The 27,182-nt window shown below is 33.1% G+C and overlaps 2 protein-coding genes across 4 annotated transcripts in view; both read right to left on the bottom strand.

Annotated features, from left to right (window-relative positions):
• The window catches only part of LOC140439996 (uncharacterized), a 994,918-nt gene that overhangs the window by 612,799 nt on the left and 354,937 nt on the right, over positions 1 to 27,182 (bottom strand). The window lies entirely within an intron of this gene.
• LOC140438396 (uncharacterized) lies at positions 14,948 to 22,596 on the bottom strand. The gene is made up of 2 exons (XM_072528077.1): positions 22,254 to 22,596; positions 14,948 to 15,379 (listed from the first exon to the last, which is right to left on the bottom strand). Exons 1-2 carry the CDS (start codon positions 22,551 to 22,553, stop codon positions 14,963 to 14,965), a joined length of 717 nt encoding a protein of 238 aa, XP_072384178.1. The 5' UTR covers positions 22,554 to 22,596; the 3' UTR covers positions 14,948 to 14,962.

Here is a 27,182-nt window from a genome sequence, read left to right as displayed (position 1 = left end):
TCACATTTTTCACATCCAAAATAAAGGCCTTAGGCTATCTTTATTTGAACATATCGAAATCAACAAATTAATAAGTACAGACATAATTTTGAATGACCAACAAACAGTTCTCCCCTCCTCAAATCATTCAGTTAAAGACCATAAAGTGTAAACAGAATATACTAATGTAGATCACTGGATCACTCGAGAAAGGCACTCTGGCCGAAACAGCTGTAGTGATAATAGTAATAATAAAAAATTTTGTGGAAATCTTGAAAACAAAAGGTTTCAGTGTTTTATTGTTAGATAAAATGAATTTCCATCAAGTAACGGTCGTATCCATCACTTATCTAACAAGTATATTTATCTAACATATAAGTATATTTTTTAAATTTATGTTTTAGAGTATGACAGCAAAATATATGATTAAAGTCTAATTACATGATAAGTGTGGGTTTGACGTAGTATATATACAATAGTGACATATCAGCTTTATGTGTGTGCTTGTTGATGAAGATAATATATTGCTTTTAGCACATATTTCTTAACTAAATATAAAGATGTGTTTTGAAAATCTACTATTTGATATAATTTTACTAATTTTTAATGTTAACATAGCCTCTGCTCTATTTGCGGTTCATTTAGCAGTCTTATACTAAATAGTCGACGTTCAATGTTAATTTTAATCAAATATATCGATGCAAATATTAAATACTTGAATGGTAACAAGGAATTGAAAAACTCATTTATTAGAATCAAGGAACGCACTCCGGACGTCAATAAATTATATTGTGCCAGTTACTACCAAAATTGGTTTAAATACATATAACAAAAACAATCTTCTTTTATCCTAGTTTATACGAAATAATATATCCAGAAGATTCTTCTTACATTTCAACCATCTCGTATTCAAGATCTTCTAGTGTTAAAGCCTTAAGCCGGAGATAAACATGCCCGTTACTAGCAAAATGGCATACGAGTACCTAGCAAGCATAAGCTACTGTCCCCAAACTGGCAACTGTCTATGTTAACTGACATGCTAGTTCCTAACATGCTAGCTAATCGCCAAGACTTTGATTTTTCTTGCTAGCAGCAAATAATATAGACGCACATATGCGTATATGCATATATATTCGTCTATATTATTTGCTAGTAGCATGCTATGAGATGCAAGGCGCACGCGTGGGGAGTGTCACTAGCATGTGTGAACGCGAGCTACCGCTACGGGCATGCCAGTAGCTAGCAGAGAATTGTCAGATTTCTTTTGTTGGTGATAAAAATTAATCGTTTTATTTTTCAACTTAATAATTTAAAAAATGTTTCGTTGGGGTGATGAAGAATTGGAGTGTCTTTTGAATTCTAAATAATCTCTATATAAAAATAAAATAACCCGTGACAATGCTTAAACAAAAATTCAAGAGGTAATGTGCTTCTCGCCTACCAATCCAATTTCTTACCCAAATTTTTCTATTTTTTGAGTTCTGCTTCGGATTCATTATTAAATTTCTGACAATATCTGTGGCTATTAGCAATATTTGCTTGTTAAATTCATTCCGAATATCTTCCATGGATCCCCTTTTTTTTGTTGGAAACTCAAACACTATTAATTACAAACACGTTCTTTAGTTTCAGATGAAAACCACTCGATTGTTTACTAGCACTATGTAAAAATCTACCCTGCTTTTTCGCCTTGCCAGTATAGGCAAGCGAGCTACTGGCATGCCAGTTACTAGCAAATGTATTTTGTGTTTGCCAGTTACTGGCCTATGCCAGCAACTGGTATACTAGCTACTTTCCCAATTTACTGGCATGTGTGTACCCGGCTTTTAGATGGTTTTGTTGGTCCTATAGTAATCTTTCCTCAAGTTAATTTTATATTTGCAGTTACTATCCAGTCGGGTTTTCGAACTCTTTTAAGGCTTTACACCCTTCCAGCGTAGATCCCAAATTATCTAAGTGGTGGGTAAGTTATTTTTTCCTACTCATCCAGCTATTCTACAAACCATCGAACGAGATGGTCATGTTACTGTTATGTGCTGTGACTTTTTTTATAGTAATAATTAAGTATATTTTAATAAAAAAAGATTAAAAATTTAATACCCTTGGTAAAACCTACCCTGATGCAGATATTCAGTCGGACCATAACTCACTCCTCGGTAATGTTTGTGTAAAACTTAAAAAAACCCCACAAACCTAATAATAAGATGTGATTTCAAACAACTAACAGATACTAACTAACACCCAATAAAAAATACTGCAATATCTGAAGAAAAATATATCTAATCAGAAGCAGTTAATAATATTGAAACAGAAATTAACCAACATACATAGAAGTAACGACTTTTGGTGTGTAATGGTATATTTTACCAAAAATATTTAATATTTATCCAAAGCAATTACAATTTTTCAAACCGTATTTGGTCCAGTCGGACCATCATCAGTGAAACATTGTAAGAGTAATTAAAACTAGCTAAGAAAGTAGGCAATGACATGACAATCATGTTTAAATGTGATAAACTAGTGACGTGTGGTCGATGTTATAAAATGTTCGAAACGAGGACGTCTTTGTTCACCGGTTAGTGCCATCCAACTGAAGTCAGAGTCAAGGTCAGTTGGCTGGCACTAAGAGGGATGATAAGGGGGAAATATAAATAATCACTTGATCTAGACAGCAGAGACCGCCATATAATACCTAAACAATATCTATTACGAACAAACTGTAGCTGTGAGAAGTGTAAAGCTAGTTCGCATCCGGAGTAGAATATGACATGTGCACCCTGGGTAATCTAAATGAACTAGCACATGAGGCGTCAGACAATATTTCACTGCCAAAGCCAACAAATGGACGTTCTAAGGACTAATTGACAAAATAACTCGGATTCAGTCTACGAGTTTGCCAGTTTAATATAGAAGGCATTAGCAGAGCGAAATTCTAAATTCTGCACAAATTATTAAATAAAAACGATATTAAACTAATTGGAATACAAGAAACACATACAGAGAACGAAGTCTCCAATTGAGCTCAAGGAGAAAAATCTTAGGCTACGATCTACTGGGTGCTGCAAACATAGAAAACGTAGTCTTATTTTTTATTTTTTACTTCTACTTAGAACAATATCCACTTCCACATCTCTTTCCTTTCTCTCACCTAACAAAATGTTTCTTGGGTTATTTCAGATGCCCCTGAAGATGCTCTGAGAGAAAGAATACTTGAGCAAGATTTAATAAAAAAATGTGCTCTATATCTGCCTTTTATTTGTAAAATTCATATATTCGAGCATTCAACCATATATTATTTTAATGACAGCCATGGCTCGTCCCTTTTGGAATCGTCAGAAGAACATGGTATCCACCTCATATTCGAGGCCAAGGTTAGATACATTTTCAGATCTGCTGCTTGGAAGAGGGAATATAACCTCGATCTTTGTTTTAGTATCACTTACGTTTTACTACTTTTGTTTTGTTGCGGATGCAAATATTTCTTTTCTTGTCTGATAGCCTGATGTTCAGCGTTTGCCTTTCCATGGCTCTTTGGGTCTTTGCTATTTTTTCCATGTTTTCCTTTGTATTTCCTCGCCGCCCTATTCTGATCAAACTAGCATTCCAGTTATAAGATCGTTTCCATGCTCCAGATAAAACTTCAGGAAAGTTAACTGACCTGATTTCTCAAGTAATGTTGATAAATGCTTAGGTTGGATCCCACCAAAAGCGTAATCTACGAGAGATTGATGGGATTAATAATTTCGTTAGCAAAAGCACAATTCCTAGAGAGCACCACAAAAAGTATATTCCTATATGGTTTAAGGAGAATGAAAAACTACGGAGAAATTCTGTGAAGACGGACAGCAAAAAATTGTAGACGAATTACTGCATACCATTGATACCGGTAGGAACGAGAAATGGTATGAGTTAAAAACCTAGATTTCAAAATTCCAAACTACCGAAACAATATAGTAGCACTAAATCAAGTGACGTTCCACATAATGTCTACCTCAAGAGTACTCCGAGAAAGCCACTGATTTTGATGGCATCTATGATGAGTTTCTAAAGCACAGTGGCAGATGTAAGTATTAGGCAATGGCTTGCAAAGTTCTTCTCAGAAATTTTTTAGACGCGAAATTTTCGCCATCAAATAAAAAGAGCAAAAATCGTACTTAATTTCAAACTAGGGAAAGGTAACGATTTACCAAAAAATTACTGTCCAAGCAAAAAAGTACAGGTGAAACAAGCAGGATTTCGACCAAACCGCAGCTGCACAAACCAAGTCTTAACACTGACTAAGTATGTGAAAATGGGTTTTCAAAAACGACTAAACATTTTTACTGTTTTTATTAATTTATTAGCAGCGTGCGGTACCGTGTGGAGACAATATATATAAATTAATACGAGCAATTCCATGCAGAAAGATCACTGATGTAATTAATACTGTGCTTTGTAACAGATGTTTCCAAGTCATCATGGGCAATAAGTCTAGTATCCAAATGAAACTAAATACTGGCCTCCCGCAATATATTTCCGCCGCTGGAGATTGCTGCCAATTGCCACGAAGATGGAAGTACCGTGCTTTCATTTAAACAAGAGATTGGCCAACTACCAATTAAAAATCCACTTTAAAGACAAACTCCTCAGTCATACTTCTTTTTCTTATTGTACCGTCTTCTAACGAAGGTTGACGATCACTACTTTAAGTGCTTCCCTATCTTTTGCAACGTAAAATATCTGTTCAACGCTAAGGTTAGTCCAATCTCTGCTATTCCTTACCCAAAAATTCTTCTTTCTTTCAAACCTTATCTTTCCTCTACTCTTCCTTGCATGATGACGTGTAGAAGAGAGTATTGATAATTTCGAAGTATATGGCCCAGATACGATGTTTTTCTTATTTGAATTGTATTCGTAAGTTTTCTGTCATGTCCAATTCGTCTTAACACTTCTTCGTTTGGGACTTTGCAGTCCAAGGAATTTTAAGAATACGTCTATATAGCTACATTTCGAATGCCTCCAATTTTTTCACAGATTGGGCTTTCAGAGTCCAAGCTTCTACACCATATAGCTGTTGCCACCATACATAACATTAGACGAACCTCAACCTGATAACCATACTCAATTTCTTATTTGTAAACATTGACTTATATTTTATAAATCCGTTTCGAGCTATTTCAAATCTGACACTTATCTCCTCATCTTGATCTAACTGTGAGTTTATAATTGCTCTGCGGTATTTATACTTGTCTACCTTTTCTAACGGTTTACCCTCCAATGTCAGATGTATGTTATCAACGGGGTTATCGAGATCACCATGTATTTGGTTTTATCTATGCTCATTGTTAGTCCCATCTTTTTGCTTTCTCTGTTAATGATTTCTATAAGAATTTGTAAATCTTCTATATGTTTTGCCATGATTGCGGTATCATTTGCAAATCTTATGTTATTAATAATAATCCCTTTAATCCCTACACCTTTAGTTCTGTCCCATGGTGCCTCCTGAAATATTAGTTGCGAGTACACATTAAATAATTGTGGCGACAGCACACATGACTGTCTTCTCCTCTTTGAGTTTCTTTTTGGTTTGTCTCACTATCTTCACCCTGGCGACCGCTGTTTGATAGCAGTATAGATTTTTGATTAAATTATCCATACTAAACACCCAAAATATCTAAGTGTGACACTCGATAGAACACCAAGCTTTAAAGAATATCTTACTAAGACGACTACAAAACTTACAACATGAAATAATATTCTGCAAAAGTTTGCGGTACTACATGGGCCTTCTCAGCAACTACACTTTAGCACTGGGACTGGAGCATTCCGTCGTGGAATAGTGTCCACCGGTGTGGCTAAATAGCCCACACAACAAATGTGTTGACACCCAACTAAACCAGGATTTGCACATTATATCAGGCACAACCAAGGCCACGCCAACGCACTGGGTCACATAGCCCCCTTACACGCCGAGAACATGGCCTGGTCAGGGAGTATAGAAACATTAACGCCGATTCTGTGCTCTGTGTCCACGTTGGTACTACCGGCAGAGACATAAGTAGTCTTCACTCAAGAAACAATCCTCTAAACTCTGCAAGAATTCTAATTGAAAGAAACTTTAAGATAAACGACCGTTGCCAAGAAGAATGGGAGAAGAATGTACTACCTGCCACCCGGTACATGCCATGTATCACAAGCAGGCCAGAAAGTTTCGACCAATCAAGACGAATCTGGGCCACACTGAACAAAATAAGAACAAACTCCGGTAGGTGCTCCGACTCACTTTTCAGGTGGGGAAAAATACTTCAAATTGCGATTGCGGTGCTGCAGGACAAACGGTTAAATATCTAGTGGAAGAATCATTTGAATTTATTTGTCAACTAAATGTTTGTTTGTAAAAATTAATTATTGTCATACGCTAAATAAATAAAAACGCAGTTGTTGAAATCATTTAACAGACGACACAAAGATAAAAAGAGGTGTGCAACAGGGATGTATACTGTCGTTCAATATTATTAAATAGATATGTTTAGAGCACATTATGAACCTAACGCTAACTGATATATGTACACGAGGGAATATTTATAAATTAGGAAAATTAAAACAACCCGGTAAACACGTTAATTTTAATTTTTAAAATTATACATAATTTCTAAATAAAATTATTTATCCCACCTTCTATCTTTCTTTAACCCAATCAGAGTAAATCATCCGCTTAAATTTTTAAAATAAAAAATATATTTTTAAAATGTTTTTAATTATTTATTCAAAATTATATGATTTTTTCCGAATTCAACTACATAATTGTTCCAAATTAAAAATCACTTACGAATACTCGTAACAGTATATTTTTTGTGTAATACCTATCAAACTTATTGCAGCAATATATTTTCTTTTTGTTTGTCTATTAAATTTTGTTAAATGGTCATTAAACGAGCTAATTATTGGAATCGTTTTGAAATGGGTACTCACATTAAGCTTAGTTCTATGATCGGTGTGGGTTTGTATCGTAAAACTTTTAAAGCTAACATAAATCTTTATTTTATTTCCTATACTTCTGGTATTAAGTATTAGATTCCTTACAAGGTAGTCTGCAATATTTTTTATAGTTAAATAATACGTTAATAGACGTGAAATTGTTCAAATAAATTTAAAATAAATACTAGATAATATTAAATAATTATGTTTAAGTCATAATAATTTTTTTCTATCTACTAAACTCTTTTGAGGTGTCATAAACAGAACAACAGAATTCCCGGTAATAATTTCTAAATATTCATAATTATCATTCGGATATTCTAAGAAATAATGTAAAATTTTTGTTTTTTGTGAATGGGCAATCAATAATTTCCAGCAAAAAGATTTAAATTAAACTCTGAATCACTCTGATGGAAAAGACTAGCACATTATTAAAAACCTATATTAAGGCCAATCAGATTCTATTTGAATTAATCAGGAGAAAACAGAACAGGAAGATATTCTCAAAAAATTCAACAAAGATGTACATTACCACCTCTCATATCACATCTATCTATCTAATCAGCTAACCTTTATCCTCCTATATCCTGGGGTGTTTCCATAACACAAGGACTTAGCAAATTTTCCTTAAGCTTTGCTTCTTCTTCTTCTTCGCGTGCCATATCAGAATGATCCGACGTTGGCGATCACCATTGTGAAGGCTTCTCGATCTTCTGCAATATGAAATTATTGTCCTGCATTTGATATCTGAGTCCGTTCACGAATATTTTTTAACCAAGAAACTTGTTTTCTTCCTACACTTGTAATATTTTATATCCACTTCCCCTTACTATATGTCCCAGATAAGACATTTTTCGATGTTTAACAGTCTTTAGCAGTTCTCTATCTTTGTTGACGCTCCTTAGTACTTCTTAATTAGTTTTCCCTGCTGTTCAAGATATCTTCAGCATTCGTGTATAAACCCACATTTCCAATGCTTCAATTTTGTTCATGACAGATACTTTTAGCGTCCCCACTTCTGCACTATACAAAAGTACGGACCAAACATAGCACTTAACCAAATTTTGTCTTAATTCTAAACTGAGATGATTATTGCAAAGAAATAACTTCATTTTCATAAAAGTAGTTTTAGTCATTGCTATTCTACGTTTTATTGCTATGTCTGGATCTAGTTGGTCCGTTATCACAGTTCCCAAATATGTCATTTTGTGAACTGAAAAATTTGGTTTTGTTTGAGTTTATTTTTTTACCCATTTCCTCTCCTGCTTCGTGAATACAATCAAGCAGAATTTGGAGACCTTTAATATTATCTGACAGAATTACTGTATCGTCTGCATATCTAATCACATTAAATAGTTCCCCGTTGATTTTTATTCCATATGGTTGTCTCTCAAGTGCCTTTTTAAATAACTGGTCCGAGTAAACATTGAACAATGTTGGCGACAAAATGCAACCTTCTCTGATTTCTCGTTGTATGGGGATTTCATCGGTGTAGTTATCTAAAATTTTTACGATAGCGGTTTGATTCCAGTACAAATTTTTAATGACACGAATATCCTTGTCATCTATTCCGATAATTTTCAGTATTTTCATTAATTTTACATACTGTACTTTATCGAATGCATTTTAGAAGTCCACGAAACATGCAAATACATCTTTTCTTTGGTCACGGCATTTTTGTAATAGGATGTTAAGCGTAAAAAGTGCCTCCCTGGTTCCCATAGCATTTCTAAAACCAAATTGGGTATCTTCGAGATCTTCTTCGCATTTGCTTCTAATTCTGTTGTGAAGTATTCTTAGGAAAATTTTAAGAGTGTTGCTTATTAGGATAATTCATCATTATGGCTTTCATATGTTTAGCTTCTATTAGCACATGATCTATTTGATTAATTGTTCTCGTATCTTGATCTATGATCAATATTCCGAGCATTTTCTCGCATTGTGTTTTTTAGGTATTGCGACAAAGATGGATTTGAGCCAATCTGTGGGAATCACTTCGGTGTTATATATTGAATTAAAAAGTCTTACTTTTATGTTATCATCGTCTATTAGTTTCAGCAACTCAGTTGGTGTATCATCTGGACCACAAGCTTTTCTAATTTTAGCATTATTTATAGCGTGTTCTACCTCGCATTTCATAATTTCTGGTCCGTCAGTACAGTTTTGGTAGAGTTCGGCAATATTATTCCTGTCATCTTCAAACAACTCATATATACAGCTGCCATTCTTTTCTTATTTCGTGCTCATTTACAATAATTTTGTTATTATTATCAACGATTACAGAGGGAACATGTTTTTTAAATATGTTACTCATTTCTTTTAGTTTTTTGTGCACATTAAATAAGTCGTGTTTAGATATTACATCCTCTATTTCGTCGGACCTTTCTCTCATCCATTTTCCGTCGGCTAATTAGATCTCCTTTTTATTCTTCTCTGCAGGTGTCTATATTCCGTTTCATTAGATTTTATCAGTCGACGTCGTTCCATTAATTTTAAGATCGTCTGTCATCCATTTATTTTTCTTGATTAAGTTTTTTCTATAGTCATTGTTTGTGGAGATTTCGTTAACTTGGTTTTTAAATTCACTCCATAGTTTTTCTGGTTCTTCTAGTTGTTCTCGATGTTTTTTATTGAATTCTTTTTTAATGTTATGTTTTATGTTTATATCGTCAAAGTTAAGTACATTGGTTTTTGGTTTTTGTCGCTGAATTCGTTTCCTAACCTTAGTTTAATATCTGCTACAAGTGGTTTATGATCAGATCCAATATTTGCCACAGGAAATGTAGTGACTTTTTTGATGGCATTTCGAAAACGTTCATTTACAAGTATATAGTCTATTTGATTTCTTGAGGACTCAGAGTTATTGCCATCATCAAATGGGGCTTTGCTACTCCAGTTAAAATATTTTAATAATTTTTATTTTTATTTTGTCACAAATCCAGCGATTAATTTTTTTATTTGACAGTTTAATATGCTGGATTTTTAAAACAATAAAGCGGTAGCAAGCGTTTACTAAAAGGTTAGTTAAAAAAGAAAATCCATTTTGAATGCGCCCTACTCAGCCCTACAAGAATAACAGATATATGATTGATTAACCCTTTTATTACTGTGAGGGCATATATGTCACAGCAGATTTCAAATAATCTGCTGGCGTCTGTTTCTGCCAAAGTCCATATTATTTGAAAGCATCCGTATTTTTAGACATTCCTTACTCGTTACCCAGTAGTATGCAACCTACATATCACGTCCGTAACCTAAAAAATTGATGTTAACTCATTAACAACTCGTAAATAATACCATTTTAGTAAAGAAAAAGTGGCTGCTCTGTTTTTTTAACCGATTATATATACTTTAGTTGCTGATTAACACAAGTTAGTGATATATATTTTTATTTAGTTTATTTTTGATAGTGTTTTCATTGATTTTACCATAATTGAAAATGAAACAATGTGTGTTATCGAATGTAAAAAATTCGAAGATAAAATGAAAATACTGAAAGCCAAGGGTAAACTAATAAACTATAAGCAACATAGAGTATATATAGAATGTGACCTAACATTAAAAGAGATAGAGATACAAAGAAATCTTGGGAAGATAGCAGCAGATGAACAGACTAATGGAAAAAGGACAAAAATTGGATATGGTTTCATAATTATTGAAGGCATTAAGTGGAAATGGAATCAAAAAACAAGCCAGATAGAAAAAATAACATACAATACAGAACCAACTAGTTCAAAAAACTAGCTGAAGAAAACACAATAACAGACCGAGAAACAAAACAGGCACAGAACAGGGACATGAGCAGATCTAAAGATAATAACACAAACGGGAGTAAAAACAAATTGAAGTACAACTTAAACACAGAAAAGAATAAAACAATTTGGAAAATGGCATCATGGAATGTGAGAGGTATAAATGGGAAGGAAATAGAACTGGGGGAAGAAATTAGAGATAAGAACATTGAAATAGTAGCTATAACAGAGACAAAGAAAAAAGGAAAAGGATCAATAATATTAGAAAACGGAATGTTACTAATATACAGTGGAGTGGAAGAAACGAAGAGAGCTCAGGCAGGAGTAGCGTGCATGATAAAGAAGGAGAGTATCAACAAAATAAAAAACTGGATATATTACACCGAACGTATACTAAGAGTAGACATAGATATGGATACAGAGGAAACCAATACAAACCTAATCATATGTTATGGACCAGATGAAGACGCAACAAAAAACGAAAAGAATGAATTCTGGGACAAATTACAAGAAGTGATAAATGATTGTACAGAGAAAATTGTGATCACAGGAGACATGAACAGTAGAGTTGGGAAAGAAACAGAAAAATGGAACAATGTCATCGGACCTTATGGGGAGGACAAACTAAACAAAAATGGAAAATTACTACTCGAATTCTGTCTAGACAATAACCTGGTGATTATGAACACACACTTCCAACATAAAAGGATACACAAGATCACAAGAGAAGTCAAATCAAGAGACGAACAATCAATTATAGACTATACTATAGTGCAAAAAACAGAGAAGAACTGGATAAGAGACGTAAGGGTAAAAAGAAGTTATGAAATTGGTAGTGACCACTATCTACTAGAAACCACATTCAAAAGCAAAAGAAAAGAAATAAGAAGAAATGAGAACATAAACAGAAAACACAAAGAAATAATAAAAATTTATAAACTAAGGGAAGAAACAACGAGAATAAGATACTCAGAAGGACTAGAGAAAGAGATGGATAATGAACATGAAATAACAGAAACAATAGAAGAAGAATGGGGAAAATTTAAAAATGCGATGATAAAAACAGCTAAATCAATATGTGGAACCACAAGAAATAACAACAGAGGAAAACGAACATCTTGGTGGAACGATGAAGTGAAAAGAGAAATAAAAGAAAAGAAGAAATTATGGAAAGAATACATCCAAGACAAAACACAACAAAAATATGAAAATTATAAGAGACAAAGAACAAAAGTTAAAGAGATAGTTAAGAAAGAGAAAAAGAAAAGTTGGGAAAAATTCGGGGAAAAAATGGAAGAAAACAGCACAGAAAACGTAAAATTATTTTACAGAACACTGAAAAACCTAAGAAGCAACAAAGAAACGAAACTGAAACAAATAATGAACAAGGAAGGAACAATAATAAACGACGATAAGACAATAATGGAAAGATGGAGGGAACATTTTCAGCTGATACTGAATGGAAATCAAGCGAATACAATGGAGAAGGAAAGCCACAACAGGAGAGTATCCATGAAAAACACGGAAAATACAGAAACTATAGAAAAAGAAGAACTGGAAGAAGCAATAAGAAAGACAAAGATTGGACAAGCACCAGGAAGCGATGAAGTAGCACCAGAAATGATGAAATATATAGGAGTAAAAGCAAAAGAAAAATTGTTATACATATATAACCTAATATGGAAGAGAAAAGTAATACCCAGAGAATGGACAAATGCAGTAATTATACCTATATACAAGGAAACACAAGAGACTGTAGGAACTATAGAGGTATATCACTACTATGTGTAGCAGCAAAAGTATACGAAACCATAATAGAAAGGAAAATTAGAAAAGAAATAGAACATAAATTAGAGGATGTACAAAATGGATTCAGGAAAGGACACAACACACAAGACCATATATTCACCATGCAACAAGTAATAGAAAAAGCCTTAAAGAAAAATAAAGAAATACATCTGAGTTTTATAGACATGGAAAAAGCATTCGACTCAGTCAAAAGAAAAGATATATGGGAAAGCCTAAAGAAGAAACAAGTAAGTGAAGAACTGATAGAAGCAACAAAGAGTATATACATGAAAACAACAAATACAGTAAGAATGTTAAATATACAGTCAGAACCATTTGAAACAACCCAAGGAGTTAGACAAGGGGAAGTCTCAGCCCAGTACTATTTATAAATGTAATAGATGAGATAGTGAAAGAATGTAAGAAAACATTCAAGAAATACTGCATCGGTTGGAACAGAATGCAAATGATAAATGCTGAGATGTGTATATTTGCAGACGACATAGTATTAATTGCGGAAACTGCAGAAAAACTGAAATACAACTTAGAGAAATGGAACCTAGAAGCAAGCAAATACAACTTAAACGTAAACAAAGAGAAGACTCAAATAATGAAAATATCAAGGAAACAAGGGACGGAAGATCAAATAGAAGTAATGATAGACCAACAAAAAATAATACAGACAAATTCATACAAATACTTAGGAACAGTAATCAACAACAAAGGAGACATCGAGGATGACCTTAACAACAGAATGGAAAACACAGGAAAACTATTCCAAGCACTAAATAGAGGATTCCTTAATAACAAAGAAATATCAACAAAGACCAAGATGACAATATACAAAACAATATATAGACCTACAGTGACATATGGAGCAGAAAATTGGATATTAAACAAAAGACATCAGAGCAGAATTCAGGCAGCAGAGATGAAATACCTCAGAAGAACGATAGGAGTAAAAAGAACTGATAGAATCAGAAATGAAGAAATAAGAGAAAGACTCAAAATCAAACCGATACTCGAGTCAATCAAAGAGAAAAAATTGGCATGGTTCGGACATCTAACCCGGATGGACAATAATAGACAAGTTAAAAGAATGTGGGACGCCAAACCAATAGGGAAGAACAGAAGAGGAAGACCCATTAAAGAATGGAACAGTGACATCTCGCAGATACTACAGAGTAAGGGTAAGACTTGGCAGGAAGCAACACAGATGGCATCCAATAGGAAGGAATGGAGAAAGTTCGTTAAGAGCTAGGACACCTCAGAAGACCGTCAAATAGTGTAATGTAATGAATTGTATTTTAAACGGCCCAACACCGAAAGGTACAAATGGGTCTACTGATTAAGTAAAGTAAAGTAAAGTAATCTGAGGAAGAACCTTATGCTGCCTCAAAGTCTGATTATGTACCTAGTGACAATTCTGCCTCAGATTCTAATGAAATACCTGAGAATACTCCTGACCGTGTGGATGTAAACATCACTGCTTTCGACAAAGAATGTTCTGATATAACGCGGAAATATCTGAAGATGAGTCTAAAAGGAAAGAATTAACTGCAAAATGGAATATAACATATACAAACTTTTTGCCGAAAAAAGAAATTCCTACCCAGAGATAAATATTGATACAGGTTCTCGTCCTGTTAATATTATTCTAAAATTATTTCCGCGTAGTTTATTTATGCATATTGCTTCCTGTACAAACCAAAGAATAGCAGCCCTTCCAAAAAAAAAAACAGAAAATTAAACACGAAAAAAATGATATGTACAAAATGATCACAGTGATTGGTTGTACTATGATTATGTGTTACAATAAACTATTATATATCTCACACTACTGGTCACAAACCGAATCACTTTCGAATTCCCCTCGAATAAAAACAATTTCAAAAGATCGCTGGTTATTCCTGCTATCTAAGTCCCACTATAATATTCCTGGAAGAAATGGTATTACATCAAAAACATACTACATCGATGAAGTGGTTTCTTGTTCGAAACAAACTTTTGTAAAGGGAGGATTGAGAGTTCAGTCCATCGACGAATCAATGACTAATTTGAAAGAAAGATCTGCCCTGAAGCAATTATTTTTTTTGTAGTAGTAGTATTTGTACAGCGTGCAATGTGCCTCTATCCAAAAATTGTTTTTTTACCACATCATTTATAAGACGTAATGTTTTTTTTTGTGTAATAAACTTCTTTTTTATTTTAATATAAGTTTGTTTCTTTACTGATGAATTTATTTATCCCACCATTCAACACTAATAGGACATATGTCCTGTGTCCTTTCTAAGGATACAAGGACACGCAACAATGTAAAAAAATCAATCGCTTTGTTAGGTCTCTAGGTATCAACGAATATCATTAAAGTCATTTTAAACAGTTTTATTTAGCTACAATGAAATCGGTAATGAAAGGGTTAAGCCAAATTTAAATTAAAACAATTTTTTTAACTAAAAATTAATATTATATTACGTACTTTGTTTTTATAAACAAGCAATTTCAGTACACTCTTTAATATCATTAAAATATTCGGAGTTGTTCATCTCATCGGCGATATCAGATTCACTTTCACTATTATACGAATCGTGCATTGCAGCGAACCTTCTTCTAAGCACAGCCAGCAAATCATTGGTAGTAGGAATAACTGCATCTGGTATTATTTCAGGTCTTTTTAACTTAACAGAATTCAAATCGTCGGTGGTTATTCTTCGTAGCGGTGGAGTAACAATTAATTGAATAGGTTGGCTTCCGACAAAATTTCGTGTTTGGTTTTCATGTATCGATTCCTTTAGACATAGCTGAGCCTTTTTTAGTTGCCAACCATGAATATAGTGGGTGACAGGACTCAGTTTCGGAATGGTCTTTTCCGGAGTTGAACTAGGTTTATATAAGACTTCTTCCTGAAGACAAAAGATATTATCAGTTAAGAAACCAATTGGTAGTGCGAGCCTAAATTCCCTTCCCAAAAATTTTCTGAATCGCACAATTTGATAAACACAAAATGAACCATTTGCATATTTTGTACTATCTCTACTGCTTATTCAAATTCTATGGTAACGTCTGGTTATAAGGTGTAGAATTAAAATGCGTTAAATGTGATACTTATTCTTCTTATTCTCGTAGTACTACAACTTGGCGTTGGTTTTGGCTGACTGCATAACTTGTTTTAATCTCACATGTCGTTGGGTTGTCCATTCGTTGGCATCCTAACGGCCTTCTTCCTGTCAGGACCTCCTCCCACATCAACTAAGCAAGGCGATTATTAGTGAGCGTGTGGATATAGCCAGCCCATCTGAGGCTTTGTGATTTAATTTTTTGGACGAAATCGCTAGCGTTATATATCTGTTTGACATAGACATTTGTTTTAATTCGGTAGTGGTTAGAAATGTGATACTAAGCAACTATCTATCTATCTAATCTAATTAGACTTCTTCGGTCCATCTTTGGACATAGGCCTCCACGATCCTTTTCCATTCTTCTCTGTCTGTCGCTACAGTCATCCACCTAGAGCCCACGTGCTTCTTGATATCATCTGCCCATCTCATTTGTAGCCTTCCTCTGCTTCGTCTATATTCCCACGGTCTCCAACTTATAAGAATTTTGTTCCATCAGTCTTCTTTTTGTCTTATATTGTGTCCGGCAAATCTCCATTTCAATTTTGCAACTTCTTGTCTAACATCCCTCACTTTTGTTTTCTCTCTTATCCACTTGTTTCTCTTTTTATTCATTAGTCTTATGTGCAACATTTGTCTTTCCATTGCTCTTTGGGTTTTTATGATTTTGTCCATGTTTGCTTTTGTAAATGTCCACGTTTGGGAACCATAAGTGAGAATAGGGAGTACGCATTGATTGTATACTTTGGTCTTAAGATGCTGCGGATATCTTTTGTTTTTAAGAATGTAGCTTAATTTGCCAAATGCCGCCCATGCCAGTCTAATTCGTCTTTTTATCTCTGCTGTTTGGTTTTCTTTATTGAGTTTTATAGTTTGACCCAGATATATATAATCCTGAACTTTTTCTATTTCATCTTGTCCGATCCTCATTGTGCTGTCTTCATCTGTATTTGTTATGATTTTGGTCTTGCTGTAATTCATATTAAGGCCTATCTTTCCAGCTTTACCTTCCAGACCTACGTCCAGTTCTTTCATCATTTCAAATAGTTCTTCTTTTTTATCGGTTATCAATGCGATGTCATCAGCGTACCTTAGATGGTTCAAGCGTTGTCCACAAACTTTTATATTTATTTTTTTCTAATTTTATTCTAATCTTTTAAAAATATCTTCCAGGGCCTGGTTGAAAAGTTTCGGTGATATTGTGTCACCCTGTGTCACGCTTCTATTTATTTGTATTGGTTTTGTTCCTTCATATACTTTAATTGTTGTTTTGCCTTCCTTATATATATATATATATATATATATTTATATATATATATATATATATATATATATATATATATTTATATATATATATATATATATATATATATATATATACAGATTGAACGAATTTAAAACGGAACATACGAAATCAATGTATTTCGGCTCAACTCCGCTCTAGGTGGTTGGCCAACAAAAGGTTGTCAAATAATTATATTATAAAAATCCAATACTTCAGCGGGCTGCTGGATTCGGAACTCATTCAAGAACAAGTCAAAACTCCACCCAAATAGGTTGCCTAGAATCACTGAAAAAACTAGACTAAACAAGCAGTTATTATGTTGTCAAACCACTTATCGCTTCCTTATAGTCCAAGAGATAGAGCCGAAATTTTGAACTGATCATTAATATGACATTTCTCTATTGGAATATATTCATTGTAACTGGTTTAAGACTTTGCCTTACAGGCGGACGCCCCTCGTGGTACAGGGGGTGGCTATACAGGGATAAAGTTGTCATTTTTTTCGGAAAAATTTACGATCGATAATATGGCTGAAAATTTGCCTAGAGTAAGATCTTGGTATAACTATTTTTATACCGATTGATTTGAAAATTTGTATGCTCACTTCTGTTACTATTCTGAGAAGCGTCAAGTAGAGTTTTCCTCAAAATTTTCCAAAAAAATTTCCGTAAATGAAAATTTTCGTAATTTTTTGAGGTAAAATCTAATTTGTAGAAGAAAAAAATGTGTATAAGAAAAAAAAATTTAGAAAAACTTTTCTAAAACATTTGATAAAACTCTATGTCATCGTCTTAATCTTTTATAGAATATTTTGTAGTATTAAAATGATATGATAATGTTTTTTTTCCAAACTAAAGTCATATTTACTTTACAAATCACATTTTTTTCTTAAATATAAATATTTTACGAATTAATTTTTAATTGAATAAATGTTTGATATTTGATATTTTATTAAATTAAAGTAATTTTATAATGTTAACTATTAAATATTTTTGGTATAACAAATAGTAATTTTACTTATTTTTTATTACAATAAAAAGGTTTTTAAATTTATATTGCATAAATAATGATTGTTAAGATATAAGAAAAATTTGATTTATTATTACATTAATAATAAAATACAAAATATATTATTTCTATTTATCAATAGATAAAATTCAATTTTGTGGCTCTCTTCAATTTGTAGAATTCCTTTAACATTTTACAAATAATTATTAATAAAAATCAATTTAATAGTGGAATTATCAATTTTTTAAGTTTTGAAATTTAATTTGTAGATATTTTCAATATTTTTTTTTAACTTTCAAATTGATTGAATTTTTTTCATTAGTTAATTATAATTTTACAAATTCTGTTTGGACATTAATTTTGCATCATTATTATTGTAAAATATTAAAATAATAATGATGCGCGTTCATTTAGATCAGTAATTCTAGACGCATGCGCTAAATGTTATAAGTATCAAGATGCTTTTATTCAACTTGGTGAAACTGACTTCGATTGTAATGAAGTTTTTGAAACCTTAGAAACTTTCGTATGTCACTTATATGGAACAGGACTGACGAGAACAATTCCAAAAAGAAAAGTAAACGATGTCAGATTTTCACTATTTAACCGGCAGTATAAGTTGCATGATGTGAACGAACCTTAAAAAAAAACTAAAAAATTTCGATGCTTCAAGCTTACCACCATGTCAAGATGAATTACACCAACATCTACTGCGAGCTCATTATATTTCAAATATTTGGACAAATGCTCATAAAAAAGTACCAACAGAATTGATTGTTGAAGAACATGGTTGGGAGTTTGAAGATGAAACATATAAATTCAAATGGTTTAGTCGACTTCAGATGCCAGAATCAGTTCGAGAAGTAGTGATTGAAAATGAAGCAGATAATAAATGTGATATTATTGAAAGTGAAAGTGACGAAGATGATGAATGTAATGACATCAATGAGAGTGAGAAAAATGACGAAATTTTTAAAGTTTTTCTAATTTTTTTTTCTTATCGGAAAAATCGTTTGAAAATTTTTGGAAAAAAATCATGGTATAACTGACAGAAAATCGAAAGAATTCTACAAATTAGATTTTACCTCAAAAAATTACGAAAATTTTCATTTACGGAAATTTTTTTGGAAAATTTTGAGGAAAACTCTACTTGACGCTTTTCAGTATAGTAACAGAAGTGAGTATACAAATTTTCAAATTAATCGGTATAAAAATATCATAATAAAATTAGTTTGAAAATTGTTGCCGAGGCCTAAAATGCGCAGGCAAGTGGTACATTTGACCCCGTTTTATGGCTCTCTGTACCAACCCAGCTGTCCGCCCTTTTGGATTTATAGTTTTTAGGGGCTAAATAATAAGCCATGAAAATGGCGGACATATTACTTATCGTTAATTTTTCCCCAAAAAATTGCAACTTCACCCCTGTCCGCCACCCCTTATGTATCCACTCTCGCGTCAGCCCTTTGGGATTTCGTCTAGTTATACCAAGATCTTACTCTGGGCAAATTTTTAGCCATATTATCGATCGTTAATTTTTCCGAAAAAAATTACAACTTCATCCCTGTATAGCCACCCCCTGTACCACGAGGGGCGTCCGCCTGTAAGCCAAAGTCTTAACCCAGTTACAATGAATATATTCCAATAGAGAAATGTCATATTACTGATCAGTTCAAAATTTCGGCTCTATCTCTCCGACTATTAGGCAAGCTCCTCCTTCCTTTAAAGGAGACTGATAGTTGAACAATATTTTATACAATGTCTATCGCCGGGTATGGATTTATTTTTGTCCAAGTTTTATATTGGTCCACTATTTCAAATGCAGTTCAAACCGATATATATTAAATTGTATGTTCCGTTTTAAATTGGTTCAATCTGTATATATATTTGCTATTAGTTCCGTATATCTGTGGTGAATTCTGCTGTTAATCAAAGAACTTTTCACTGCCCAATGTTCGACACTGTCGAAAGCCTTTTCGAAATCTATGAACGCTATATATAGAGGAATGTGGTATTCATTTGCTCGTTCTATAAGTATTTTCATACTTAGTAAATGGTCACTTCTGATCTCTCCCTTTCTAAACAACAACATCATACTAAACAACATCATTATATTTTTCATACCAATATGAAAGTATGCTTATATTAAAGTGATCAAAACCAATTTTAAAATCCAGAGCTTGGCATGATTATAATACCAATTTATATAGTTTTAGGTGTAAAGTAAAATGTACTTGACCTAATGATGAGTTGTGAATTTTAGATCTTGAAACCGATCGTCAACATTGAATAAACTGATTTGAAGTAACGAGTTTTTTCATTTAGCTCAGCATAAAACTTAAATTAACAAACCGATATAAAAGAGTATCAAAAATCTTAAACTTAAAACTGTACGTCCTAGGCATCCGTAGTCATCTGTAGCGTTAGTCATATTAAACACATTGACCCCAAACCAACAGAAAAAAAAGTGAACATAACCCAATTTCTCGACTTCATTTTTAAAAATAAATCCGATCAAATAAAATTTTCTGGAGGTTTAAGGAGTATTGCAGAATTATAGAATTTTTACCATTACCATTTTTACACAAGGAATAATACGAGGAAAATAACAATACAATACATAAAAGGATTATCAGAAAAACTTAAAACGATAGGAAATAAATTCAACATTTCAACAACATTCAAAACAACAAACACATTGACATATATTTTATCTAAAACTAAACCTAGCAATGAACAAGAAAGAACAAATAATTGTTTTTATAAAATATCTTATGACTGCGATCATTTTTATTTAGGTGAAACATCAAGACCATTAAATGTTAGGATAAGTGAACATCAATCTTATATTAAAAATAGAGAATTTAGTCTATGTTATAGAGAATTTAATTTATGTTCCACTGGAACATAGTTCTAGACACCCTGGTTGACCAACTCAGCAGCAACGGGTTCTACACAATAGCCTATGCAGACGATCTTGCTATCCTACAAGCAGTAAGTTAGAGAATACACTATATGAGGGATTACAAGTTGCTCTCCGACTAATAGAAACGTGGTGCAAGTAACACTCACTATCTATAAATTCTAAGAAGACAGAGATGGTCCTCTTTAACAGAAAAAGAAGAGTCACGGGTGTTATACCCCAAGGATTCTAAACTACAGTCTAAAACTTTCTGACAGGGTGAAGTACCTTCGTATTACCCTTGACAGGAAGTTAACATCGAACTCACACTTATATGGCAGAGCTAAAAGAGCACATATTACCTATGAGCAGTGTCGACGAATGATCGGACGCACCTGGGGTCTTTCGTCCAGTGAAATCACCTAGATCTACACTGCTATCATTAGGCCAATGCTAACCAGATTCAGCGAATAGCTTGCATAAATATAACAGGTGCCATGTAAACAAAACCAACTGTTGCAATGGAGTTGGTCATTGCCATCACCCCTATAGACATAATATATGTCAAAGAGGTGGCGCTGGTGATAATGATGACTGCACCTAGCTGGTGCAAACCTTGATGTAGAAATCGGACAATTGAGAACTCGTTTCTGGCGGGGATAGCTGGATGCGCTACCCCTGCTACAGGCAGGCTGCGACTTATGCCATACGTCACGTTCACTCATGCGTGACTAAATTCATCTCTATAATCTATTCTTCTCAACCTGTGGCCAATCTTATTAGACAAGAATTGCACAATATAAATCACAGAAACATTGCTTTGCTATAGGTGCCATCTCATATGGGAATCACGGAAAACGATCTGAAAGATAAATATGCACGTGAAACCTTATAAAACGCAACTATTGAGTTCTATGCAAAAACTCATGCGACAATTCTCGAATCATATTTCCACAGCAGTTGACAAATGGAATAGCAGCTCGCACAAAAAACAGGAGAAATTACTTTAGATAAAACGAACTTTTCAACCATGGTCTGATAGTTCCACCAATCGTTTTTCTCAGATGATCCTCACGCGACTGAGGCTTGATTATAGCCGCCTTATGGATTGACATCTGATAAGACGAGATTTCAAACAGGAGTGTTATTCTTGCGAGACCCCACTAACAATAAAACATCTTTCCGGAGTATCCCAGAGAATTTGAAAAACCTATGCTTAAAGCGCGGTGCCAAAGTGATGATTCACTATTTAAAAGCAATAAACTATTACACCAAATTTAATTGTACTATTCTATGGATGTTAACATTTTTTTCTTAAGCTAATAGCCCTACATTCTGATGCGAGTTTATAAACAAAAAAAATTCTAAAGTTTTGATAATTCGTAGAGAATAAGAGATAATATATATTTTCATACGTTTATCATCGATTTAAAAAAAACATAATTAATCACAACATAATATTTACTTACGTCAAATTGTTGCAAAATGTCAGTTCGTGGTCTTAATACTGCTGAGTCTTCAAAATCATCATCATCGGATGTATGTTCAGAAGTATTATTAATATAATCAAATCCAATTAGTTGTCTTACTTTTCTATTAAATTCTATAATTTGTTCATTAACTACTATCCTATATGTCACGAAGAAGCAGCTAGGAAGTTTAATTAATAATTTCCCAAAAAGTTTTCTCGATGTTAAATGTTTAATATACTTCCCAACAACCAGCAAAATTGTCACTGATATCACTTTTTTAATATGAAATATTAACATGACACAGCTTTTCACTACTTCTGACACTGCGCGGTTACAAAAATTGAAATATGTAACTAAATGCCAATGTCACAGAGGACTTCGTTATTTATAAGGTTGAAAAATTTCGAAAAACTTTGAAATTTTAAACCTTTAAAAATTACCATTTCAGAATAAAATGAAATAGGCCTATATGTTAATGATTATTGGCTAATTAATGGTATTTAGATAGATCTTAGATAGACCAATACATAGAAGACTTATTGAGAATTATTAAATTGATTTATAAATATTTAAACTTAATACTGGGTTGCCCCAGAAGTATTCGGCCTAACCTAGAGATGGCGGTAGTTGTTTGAAAATATCACTGTATTAAAAAGTACACAATGTACAAACCATATGTTTTAAGTTTGAAGACGCCACGTTGCTTATTATTTATTTGGCAGCCATCAATAGTGAAAGTTTTCAGTGAATTTGTAAAAATAAAGAAAATTGATCATCGTTATGTGATACAATATTTTTATTTGAAAACAACAGTAAACAATTGTTTAATGTCTAATGGTATAGCAGGTATATATATTATTGTCTATTGGTAGTGGAGTTTAAATGGCAAGACAAGCATTGCAGTAGTTGACCAAATGAGGTGATGGCCGCAGAAACGGCAAGGAAAACTGGATGATCGTCGACTGAAAGTGCGCGAGCTAGTAGACTTTATAGACATTTCAAAAAGTGCGGTACATATCATATTAACTGAAAATTCAAATAAAAGTTTCTATTGAGTGTTTATCAAAATTTCACAACAATAAACGAGAATTTTTGCGCCATTTCATAACCGCGGATGATGGATGGAAGATGAGTCCATTGCTTCCCACCCGAGACAAAATCCAACAACAGGCTACAAAGAAGACGAATACCGTTTCATCTGCAGGGGCAAGGTCATGGCGTCGGTTTTTTGGGATTCGTGTGGGATAATTTACATTGACCATTGTCAAAGGACATCGACACAAACATATCTTAAAAAAAGAAATATACATATATATATATATATATATATATATATATATATATATAGATCTAGCGGTTAATGTGGGCCCCGTACTAAAACGGTATTATACTAACTCCAGGAGAATATACACCGTGTATATTATTATCTGGGTAGCGCTTTATGTAGACTCCGACCAACATGTAGGATTAAATGAACTCCGTAATAGGGTAAAACACTTTTGGGATCCGTATGTATTCTTCCCCGTACACAACTAAACTCCTCCGATGTTGCCAATAATTTGATTAGTCGTAGATTTTTAAATTTTATAGCAGGTACGTTTTGGAACTTGAAATTTATTTAAATATCAATCAATTTATTCATTCTGAAATTTCACAAATACTTGGTTAATGTAGTTAAATATTTTATGGTGGTAATTTATATTACTTGCTTTAATTATTTTTAAACTTAAGTTAGTGTCTGTTATAAGCTTGGAAATGGCAATTTTTATGTATTAGTATTTTTTTAATGCATTGACACTGAAAAATTTATTATATAAATGTACGTTCCGATGTTTCGATTGCTACGTTTTATGATGTACAATATTTGTTTCATAAAGTAGTAAAATTTAAATTATAATAATTTGTAAATCAATCTTAAAATTACAATTTTTTACTGTCTAATTTCAATATTTCAATTTTTAAATGTAGGGAATTCAATATCTTACTATAATACTTTAGTATGTAACTTGTAACAGATACTAAAATAATAAGTAGGCATAACACCTAATTTCGCTTTAACTATAAATGTATCGTATAACGTAACGTAGCAATCAATAGTGAATCATTACTCAGATAAAATATTTCGGTGACTTTATGGTAATTTGATTATAGCCAACATATCTATTACAATTATTACAGATAATATGTTCGGTTGTTTTAAAAAATACTTTGTCGCTTGTAAATTTTGTATCTTTCGTTATCAGGCATACGAGTATTTTATTTTTAATTTAGAAGTAAATGTATATATAATATTCTTTTTTCTGTCACTTATTTTAAATATGGTTCACTTATATTCTTCTTGCTTATTTATTTTTATTCGTAATACTTATAACGTACGTAATAACGTACCCGTTGTTGCAAAAAGCAACAACGGGTACGAAAGATATCAGGTATCAGGGGTGGTATTTGTCAATGTAAATGCCGCCTACGACACATTAAATTAGAGGACATTTCTCCAAATACTGTATGACAAACTGTAAACATCGTTTTATCCGCGTATATCTACAGAACAGAAGATTTTTCGTATCATTCAATGGTAATATGGAGAACGCAGACAAACGGTCTCGCTTGGCGTAGCGTAATGGCACCTACACTGTATTACATTTACACAAATGATCAACAGATACCAGTAGATACTAGGATTTTCATGTAGACCATACATTGCACAACCAAAAACTTTTGTTGCTGGAGTGGAGAAAAATCTAATAGATGCCTTAAATATAATAAAAATGAACTACGATTTAATTTTAAGCCAAACCCCGAAAATCTTAGGAACGCTCCTTCAATTTTCCCAACACAGGCGCTTTCACAAAACTGAACATCCAATAGTGTGATGAAATCCTTGAACTCTGAATTTCCTATAAATACCTTGTAGATAGTTTATATCGCACGTTGTCAATCACAGAATCTTGTTTAAAACTAAAAGGCAAACTAAGGACCAGAAATAGTATGCTCCGCAAGCTTGTCAGCTAAAAATGGGGCGCACATCCTTTCACCCTTAAAACGTAAATGCTTGCACTTTTCTTCTTGCTTAACTGTCTTTTTCCTTTTATTCCGATATACTCTGTACGAGTACTAGAAACCAATTCGTTAAGGATTTTTGCTTAGTTGAGGAGATATGTTGTGGAATGCAATTTTTAGATTCCCCATGTCTCTAATAACAGTTTTATCAACGTCTGTTTTTCCTTGCAATTCTTAGAAGGCACAGATTAAAGCAAAATACTGAATTTGGTTTCAAAAATTAGTTTACGTTTTTTAACCAAGTTTGACATCTTGGCGTCTATGCATGTGTCCGATCTACCTTAAGCGATTTATTTTCCTAAACAATATATTTATAAGAGCTTTCTTTATTTAGTATGTGTTCTTATTCTATACGGATTTGTAGCAATATGATAATGAGGTTAAAAAAGTTTTCTTATTATTTTTCTTTCAAATATTCGGAGTTCTTCCTTATTTGTTTTAGTCATTGTCCATGATTCGCATTCATGTATTAAAATAGGTCTTAAGTGAATTATGCTCTGTATTGAATTGCTTTCTTCTGTTGATTCGCTTGTATTTGGTTTTTATTTTGTTGATTTTAAGTAAAACATTTTTCGTGCTCTCTTCACTTTGTTGAAGATGTCGTTTGCGGAGAGAGTTTCTTATAAGATTAATATCATTAGCAGATGCTAGGACTGCTTTGTACCTTGAGCCATTAATGAATTGCATTTTAAATAGACGTTATTTCTATTTTGGTAAGCTCTTCATTAAATTTTTGAATATTTGAATCGAGAATCTGTATTTTATTCAACTGTTTTATAACACAGAGTTTCTTGGCGCCTATCTTCATCTCTGTTTTTTTTTTTGTTTAGCGTATCATTATTTTTCTTCCTATGCCGTCCCCATTAACGGAGGTTGGCGACCACATTTCTAAAAGTATCTCTGTCTTTTGCAACGTGGAATAATTCGTCTACAGTCATCTTTGTCCAGTCACGAATATTTCGCAGCCATGACTTCCTCTTTCTACCTATTTCCTTTTTGCCATCGACTCTACCCTGCATGATGGTCTGCAGAAGACTTTATATTCCTTAGTATGTGTTCCAGGTATGCAGTCCTGCGTACTTTTATTGTTCTCAACAATTTTTTGTCTCGACCCATCCTTCTCAGCACTTCCTCATTGGTGACCCTGGCAGTCCATAGAATTCTCAACATTCTCCGGTATATCTAAAATTCAAAGGCTTGAAGCTTCCTAACTATTTGCGCTTTTACCGTCCATATTTCTACTCCGTACAATAGTTGAGACCAGACGTAACATTCAACAAACCTCAGTCTCAGCGCAGTATTAAGATTTTTGTCACAGAACAATTGCTTGAATTTTAAGAACGCTGCCCTTGCCATTTCTATTCGTACCCTGATTTCTTAGTCTGAATCTAATTCTTTGTTGATGTAAGCTCCCAGATATTTATATTTTTACTCCCGCATCATTATTAAAAGAATTTTGCTGAATGTCGATCTAGGGAATCCGGTGGTATGTACATGATGTTTCCATAACCAACGTTCGAAAATTTGTCTTACTGTAAAGTCATGAGGATTTTACTAGGAAATATAGTGCTGTTTAATAATAATAAAGTTCAAGCAACAATTCCTATATGCACTAACTTGGTACTGATATCTCTGCTCCCCGATACCAGGTAGCAGTCCCGAAAACAATATAACTGCTACACTCATGCTTTCAATTATCCAACGATTAGCCAGTCCAGGACTATACGCCTTATTATGGTACTGATATTGCTGCTCTCCCTCGTAAGTAAATATAATATGCAAGAAAGGTTTTGGCAATTTAATAGGATTTTGTATGTTAGAATATTATTTCTCCGAGAAAGTGAATAATATCTATTTGCTATCCGG

Source organism: Diabrotica undecimpunctata, chromosome 4 (assembly GCF_040954645.1).
Source record: "Diabrotica undecimpunctata isolate CICGRU chromosome 4, icDiaUnde3, whole genome shotgun sequence".
Taxonomy (NCBI): domain Eukaryota; kingdom Metazoa; phylum Arthropoda; class Insecta; order Coleoptera; family Chrysomelidae; genus Diabrotica; species Diabrotica undecimpunctata.
The sequence above is the reverse complement of the archived record's forward strand: the minus strand, read 5'-3'. Positions and strand labels throughout refer to the sequence as shown.

Excerpts from the sequence above, each read along its gene's own strand:
- LOC140438396 (XM_072528077.1), bottom strand. The coding sequence starts at position 22,553 with ATGTTAATATTTCATATTAAAAAAGTGATATCAGTGACAATTTTGCTG. Across the intron at positions 15,380-22,253 it reads ACATTTTGCAACAATTTGAC|GAAGAAGTCTTATATAAACC; the intron begins GTAAGTAAATAT and ends TTTTGTCTTCAG.